Raw genomic sequence first — 7,441 nt, 5'->3', positions numbered from 1 at the left:
CCTTTCTTTGCTTCTGGACGTGGCTTCCTCCCTTTTTTTTTTTTCTTCTCTCTCTCTTTCTTTCTTTTCTCCTTCTTCTCTTTCTTTCTTCTACGCCTTCTTCTTCCTCCTTCTGGTTTTTTTTTTTCTCTTCGTTTCGCTGCAAAGGCTAGCCAATTAACTGATTGGATGAAGTGGAGACACTGGGTAGCAGGGGTTGTTGTGTGGCTGAGTTTTTGGTTTTTAGTTTTAGGACTTCAGGGTTAGGGCTCGTGCTGATAACGTGTTGTAGAGAAACTGAATTTGAGAGGAATTTGCTGTGTATTCTCATTGATAATAGGGGCCTCTTTATATAGAGGATTACAATGCATAGAATCTCAATCATACAAGGAAAGTAATTCTACATTGATTAGGATTCTAGATCCTTCTAATTAAATCCTATTACCACTAGGTCAAGTAACCTAGAGTTTGGGCTAAACACAAATTAGGTTTTCCTTCAACAGTTTGTATTTTGTTCTCTTCTTCATCTTCCTTTAGGACCTTCAACCGAAACCATAATTTTTTTTTGAAAGTTGGGATTGGGGTTGAGTTTTGCATATAGGTCATCAATTCCATAAACACCGAAATCATAAACTACCAAAAACTGAACCAAGTCAATTCCAAGGCCCCAAAAAACTCCATCTCCTTCCAATTCCAACACCACCACTCCGGTAGTGGCAACCCTCCCTGCTTCCGACCCGAAAGCTCATTAACTTGTTCATGTTCGAGAGGCTCTCTCTCTCTTGGACCCACCAAAATTGCTAAACAGGACTCCCATCACCGGTCCAAGCCCGAGACCAAGACCCGAAACAGCCCAATAAAAGAGAAAAGAGAGAATATTTTAATATCATATCTGGAACTTAGGAATAGAGAGAATCCCATTCCCTAATTGCCACCATCACGAGATCGTTGCCATTACTGTAGCTTCAGGACTCAGGTATTCTCTCTCTCTCTCTCTCACAAGAAACATTTCTCATTTTTGTTCACTTCACTCGAGCAAAGTGGACAGACACCTCCCCGAACGTAACATGTAAAATGTATTTGTTTTGGGTCTCATTGCTTTGCTTGTATTCTCTAAATTCTGTGACTGATTCCTCGGGTAATAGTGGGTTTGATGGATAATTAATTTCTTTGATACAACTCAGATTATACACCAAAACGTGTAGTATTTTCTCACTGCATTTGGGGATTCTTTATGCTGATACACACCCACATCACTTCTGCGCTAAAATTTGGTTCAGAAACGAGCGAGGAGTCTAATCTTTTTATGTCTTTTGCATTTCAACCAAGGGCGAGGCCCCAGTTTTGCTTCTGGGTCCCCAAAATGAGTTTGAGGGGTTTCTGGGCATAACAAAAGGTGCTAGTGCTGAAAAAACTTCAAGACTAAAATGTTACTTCTTGAAGAGTGCATATTTACAAAGAAACATGTTTAAACTTTAAAGATTTTTTTTTTTTTTTTGGTCCCTCAGGTCAATATGTCTGAAAAGCAGATTCACAAATTTGTTAAATTTCACTGCATATTACATCATCTCTATAAACAAGACAAATTTTCAATTTCAGGAGACGCTTTTGGAATGATAAAGACTTTGGTGTTGCCGATCAAGGTGTGCATACAATCCTTTCGAGAGATTCTTTTGCTGCATGTCAATAAATTTTAGAATTGGTTAAAGGAATAGCAACAAAAAAGCAAGAACATGGTGACAGTATCTTTTTCTATTTTCTAATTGTCAAGTTTAACTGACTATGACCCTTGTCAATATTTCTGTGCTTGACTTAGGCAGTGAAGTTTCCCACTACAAAGTTTGAAGGGTCTAACCAGTTACAATACAAAGAAAGAAAGATGGAGCTCAATATAACACGCCCTGATGATTGGCATCTTCACCTTCGTGACGGTGAACTTCTTGAAGCTGTCGTCCCCCACAGGTTGCTCTTCTTTGATAGTGGAAATTATGCACACATATTGTCTTGTAGAGTAGGGGTAGAGTTGCATTCTGGTGATGTCAAATTGTCAATTTTTTAAGCAGTGCAACTCATTTTGGACGGGGAATAGTGATGCCAAATCTAAAGCCCCCTGTCACCACCACTGCTGCAGCTGTGGCTTACCGAGAATCTATCTTAAAAGCACTGCCTTCTGGTAGTGGCTTCACTCCTCTTATGACACTTTATTTGACAGATACCACTAGTCCTAAAGAGATCAAGCTTGCAAGTAAGTCCAATATGTGATTATCTACTGTTTTTTATGTCTGCTTCCAGATTTTAACATGCTTTAATAATAATGAACCCATTTGCAACTTACAAGTCTTCATCTTAATGTTTTATTTGTTCACAACTATAAAATGATTCTAGCATAACTGATATTTTTGGGATTATTACTGGTGCTTGTGTATAAATTAAGTGGTTCTTTACTTCCCTCTTACTACTAGTATTACAAATCTGTAGATGAAGCTCCAACTGCTAGAGCATCTTGTTAGAATAACTGATTATGTTGTGACTTGTGACCATAAACTTTTTGCATTTAAAATGCCTGATCAAACTTCTGTATTTGTGTGTTCTACCATTTTCACCCTTTTTGTTTGCCATAACTTTTGTATTGTCTTTTGGGTTTTGAATTTATCAGCGGTCTAACTTTTATGGGTATGTAATGTCAATTTCCCCTCCAACGCCTATTGACATGGACTTGGCGCCTGCCAGCAGCTGTTTGTGTTATGTGTTTGTTAATGTTTTTAGTTCTGCTTAGTTAATGCTTTACTATCTTTCTGTCATTATACAAAATTTAAGCCTTTTAAATTCTGCTTAGTTATGTGTCTTTAAGCCTTTTAATCAACCAAGGATATAGGTTGGATTTCTGAAATTTAATGAAAATCCTTTTGTGACTTTATTAGCATAGATTCATCTGTCTAGTTAGATGCATTTTAGGACTTTTGTTATTTTTTTGCTCCTCCGTCTTTAGATCATAGTGATCCACTGATATTTTAACTATTGATAGGAAAAAGTGGGGTCGTATTTGCTGTAAAGCTTTACCCTGCTGGTGCCACAACAAATTCCCAAGATGGAGTCACAGATCTTTTTGGAAAATGCCTACCTGTCCTTGAGGAGATGGTTGAACAAAATATGCCTCTGCTGGTAGTCCCACAGTCCCACTACCTAAAAAACTCGTCTGTTTTTTCTTTTTTTTTTCTTGTCTGTACCTGTTTAACTGTGGCGTTGCAGTTTTGTCAGTATGTCCTCTAACTCTGTAAAAAAATAAAAGTAAAAAATAAATAATTTCTCCAAAATAGATAATTGTTACAGTCACATTGAAGAGATGAGTGGAAAATTTTTCATCTATTTTTCTAAATTAAGTTCATCTTATTTCATAACATATAACTTTAGAAATTTTGATGCCAATAGCTGTTGAAGCCCTGATAATGTACAGCATCTTGAGAATGACATGGACAGAAGGAAGTTCAGATATTGATTTCATTTGATTTACTAGAATCAGAACTGAAGAATTAATTACTTTTTTCTATAATCAGTTTGGGATATAATGACTGAAATATTTTATTATTGTATGTTTCCTTTGTGATTACAGGATTGCCTATATATAAGCCTTATGGCATATTGATAGGATAATAGTTCTTACTTGAGTACTATTTTTGTCCTTTGTCTCTATTCTCCTGCTTTCCTTTTTGAACCTCTGCTCTATCTTCTTCTCTCTTTTCCATATTTATTGTTCTATCTCAGTTCGCTCTGAATCCTTAATAACTTGTTCTGGGAGCTACCTTTGTCCTTACTTGGTTTCCAAATTTAGGATTAGACAAAAGGTTGTTAAGATGTCTGATGTTGTAGCTTTACAATAGGCAAGGTTTAAGGTTAATACATACCGATGATTGATTACATCATCCTCAATTATAGGTCCCTAAATTATTACTTATATATGGATTTGCTATCTTATTTCAGGTTCATGGGGAGGTTACAGATCCTGATGTTGATGTATTTGATCGTGAAAACGTATTCATTGACTCTGTTTTACAACCTTTAATCAAAAGGCTTCCACAGCTGAAGGTCGTCATGGAGCATATAACTACTATGGATGCTGTTAAGTTTGTTCAGTCTTGCGAAGAAGGTATGCCTGGTTACCAAATATAAGATTTATGGCATTCATATTTTCCTCCTCTTTTTGGACAACAGATATAATCCTGATTATCTTTCCTTCCTAGCCAGTCTTAAGTTGTACATCCTCATTTCATGTAGCTTTTATCTGTTAGGTTCTGTAGCAGCAACAGTTACTCCACAGCATCTTCTTCTGAATAGGAATGCTCTATTTCAAGGAGGATTGCAGCCTCACAACTACTGTCTGCCTGTACTCAAAAGGGAGATCCACAGTAAGTTCCATTCACATATTTCATTTCAGGTGTTTCAAATCTTCATGTTCATCATACCAAAATAATAAAATCGTTAGACCTTTAACTAGGTTTTTCTCATTGGTTGTCAAAAATATGATAAAGTGGTGAACTCGTGATTGCGTTGTCAAATAAATCTTACTCCGAGTTATCTTTGTGCAACTGATATAGTTGGATCGTCCTTGTGGTATGATCTGAAATTATTGAATGATGTGCAATTACAAGGTTCGCGCGCGCGCACACGCACACACACACTCTCTCTTTCTACACTGTAGAGCTAATTTATCATTTCTCATCTAGGACAGGCTCTTGTATCAGCTGTTACTAGTGGAAGTAAAAGATTTTTTCTTGGAACTGATAGTGCTCCACATGAAAAGCGAAGAAAAGAATGTCCTTGTGGTTGTGCTGGTATATACAGTGCCCCTGTTGCTCTATCATTGTATGCAAAGGTCTTTGAAGAGGTAAGGATTCTGGTATCTGCTCATGTTGGTTGGGATTCTTGTTTGCAGTTATATAGATTAATACACACACACACACACGGTATATATATGACAGTTATGTTTTTGTTTTAGTACCAATTAGTACCAATTAAGGATGTATGTAGCTGCTACATTTCAAATTCAGTTGAGTATATAGGTTTTCTTAAATTCCTCTGTCTTGCAGCTTAAAACAGACTCTACATATTGTGAACTGAAACACATAGCTTCAAGGGTTTAGGCTCTTTAATGATCTGTACTCAGATTTAAGAGTACCTACAAACCCATAGAGCCCTTTATTAATTGGGGTTGTTAATTTGATTGAACTTTCCAAACACCCTTTTTCTATCTCCCACGCCCTACTTTTTCTTTTTTGTGTTAACTTCCATCACTTGCATTAGGTGTTGAAGTTTATTTTAAATAATATACTAAGTTATCTGTAAGGCTTATAGGAAATGGATACGTTGAATGTGGAATTCGTTTACAGAGAAACCTCCTTACATTTCAACTAGACAATCAAATTACTTATTTGATATTGCAAAAGAAAGACTTAGAGATTCACTAAATGTTTCAATGAGTGTATTTGGGAATTGAAAGGTTATAACATCCCTTAGCTCCCATAGCTTCTCCCTAGCTGCGTGGAGTTTGGGCTGCATCTATAGTCTCCACTTCCATGGCAGCCCATTAACTTCAAGTCCAAAACCACTCTGCAGGTTGCGTTTTGGGCCCATAAATCATAGGTTTTGTTTTGTGCATATGGTCCGAATTGGTTACATTTTTGTCAGATTACCTGTATGGTCAATGACATGCATATTTTACTCCCCATGGCACCAATGCATAAATTCGTGTCTTGTCTCATTGAGATCTGATCACACTAAAAAATGCATGGTTGCTCTCCAACAGCACTAAAAATATATGAGTGTTGAAGGAAGCTGAATGGATATAGGTTGTATATGAGTGTTGAAGGAAGCTGAATCCATTCAAGGCCAAAAGCCTTTCACTCATGGTCCTGTTTCCACCAAAATCTTATCTATCACCTTCTCCAACATCAATTTCTCTTTCTAACAGCTGCTTGTCAGAATTGGAGAGGAATAATCAAATTAACCTCTTAATAGGAATTCCTAATCTGTTGAGTCCAGTATCTCATCTATTGGAGGGGTCTAGATTGAACTTCATAGTATTTTCATTTGAAAGTTGTGTGTGGAATCGGAGGGGTCTAACAGAGTAAAATCTCAAAGAGTGATTCCTAAGTTGTTTAATTTCCTCCCCATCATCTACAGTGAAATTCCTAGTATACTTAAAATGCAACTGATCAAACACTCGAGAAAACCTACTCATTTCTCTATATGATGATTTATGCCACTGCTAGTAGTTTGGTGCATCAGGGAAACTTACTATCATAAAATTTGCTTATTTCAGGCAGGTGCTATTGACAAGCTAGAGGCATTTACAAGCTTTAATGGGCCAGACTTTTATGGCCTTCCTCGGAATACATCAAAAACAAAGCTGAGCAGAACTTCATGGAAGGTACCAGAGTGCTTCTCATTTCCATTTGGAGACATCATACCAATGTTTGCAGGAGAAATGCTTGAGTGGCAGTCGTCCTCCAATTGATTCCAATTTCACAATGACAGACCCTATCAGTCATCCTGTTAACTGATTCATCCCTCTAGGTAGCGCCTTTTTTAAGTTTAAATCTTTGTAATATTTTTAGTCCTGCATTGCAGAATTTGCTAACCAATTTTCATATTGTTTTTAAGAATGTGAAGTTTAATGTAAAATTAACGGCATGTTTCCAACCTTTGATGATCCATCTCTGGCACAATGAAGGAAGGTTAACTTAAGCTGTTTGAATACTTCTTGCATGTAACTGATTCCAAGAGTGCTATGTGAAATCTTACTGGCGACATAACTCTTGTGCCAGGAGCCTTGGAGTGTATGGGACATGCCACATACATTTACAATTGTGAGCTTTCAATTTACTGAATTTCTTTCTCCATTAAGAATGGAAAGAAGCCTGCCGACCTTACTTTTTTTGCTTTTTCTTTCTATTTTTGTGAATAAGAACATTTATTTATTAAATGGGAATATAGTACATGAACAATCAGTACAACCCTCACTAGCTACAATCGAACGACCACAAGGGCAACCACCATTCCAAGTATAGATCACTTGATGCTTCACCTCATGCTTAGCAAGTGCGTGTGCTACTTTGTTGCATGCTCTAGGTGCATACGAACATGTCAACGAAGCAAAAGGCTGCCCAATCAAATGATCTCATCCAATAGTACCCATAGGGTTCTAAACCTCCTCCACCTTCTAAGATTGCATCCACGGCTATCCAATGCAAGTTGTAACCCCTAAAAGAGATCTCAAAGATCCCAGCATGTCTAGGAGTAGTTAAACTAGAAGGGGAATGCTTCTAGCAGCTGCAATTTCCCGTCATTGATCCTCCCACTCTTTTTCAGCAGGGCTGGTCATTTACTAAAATGGGCCGAAGTGAAACGAGCGTAAACCGGAACCGAATCCTGAACCTTCTGCTGGAGGGTTGACAATATTACCGAA

At 37.3% G+C, this 7,441-nt stretch overlaps 1 protein-coding gene across 3 annotated transcripts; it reads left to right on the top strand.

The window, feature by feature from the left end:
* The first annotated feature begins 484 nt into the window (after window positions 1-484).
* Window positions 485-6,851, top strand: LOC112188611 (dihydroorotase, mitochondrial). Of its 3 annotated transcripts, none has more exons than XM_024327762.2 (9): window positions 485-955; window positions 1,579-1,622; window positions 1,800-1,941; window positions 2,043-2,224; window positions 3,005-3,141; window positions 3,958-4,123; window positions 4,266-4,382; window positions 4,701-4,861; window positions 6,296-6,851. In XM_024327762.2, the coding sequence occupies exons 3-9, from the start codon at window positions 1,859-1,861 to the stop codon at window positions 6,488-6,490; spliced, it is 1,041 nt and encodes a 346-aa protein (XP_024183530.1). In that variant the 5' UTR covers window positions 485-955; window positions 1,579-1,622; window positions 1,800-1,858; the 3' UTR covers window positions 6,491-6,851. The 3 variants fall into 3 exon arrangements, 2 of the variants coding, with proteins under 2 accessions (XP_024183530.1, XP_024183529.1); XM_024327761.2 differs by having other exon boundaries at window positions 486-955; window positions 1,796-1,941; XR_005805497.1 differs by lacking the exon at window positions 485-955 and having other exon boundaries at window positions 1,560-1,622; window positions 1,796-1,941; window positions 6,296-6,549; window positions 6,637-6,851.
* The last annotated feature ends 590 nt before the right edge of the window (window positions 6,852-7,441 follow it).

This window comes from Rosa chinensis, chromosome 2 (genome assembly GCF_002994745.2).
Source record: "Rosa chinensis cultivar Old Blush chromosome 2, RchiOBHm-V2, whole genome shotgun sequence".
NCBI classification, from domain to species: Eukaryota; Viridiplantae; Streptophyta; class Magnoliopsida; order Rosales; family Rosaceae; genus Rosa; species Rosa chinensis.
This window is presented reverse-complemented; position numbering and strand designations above follow the sequence as displayed.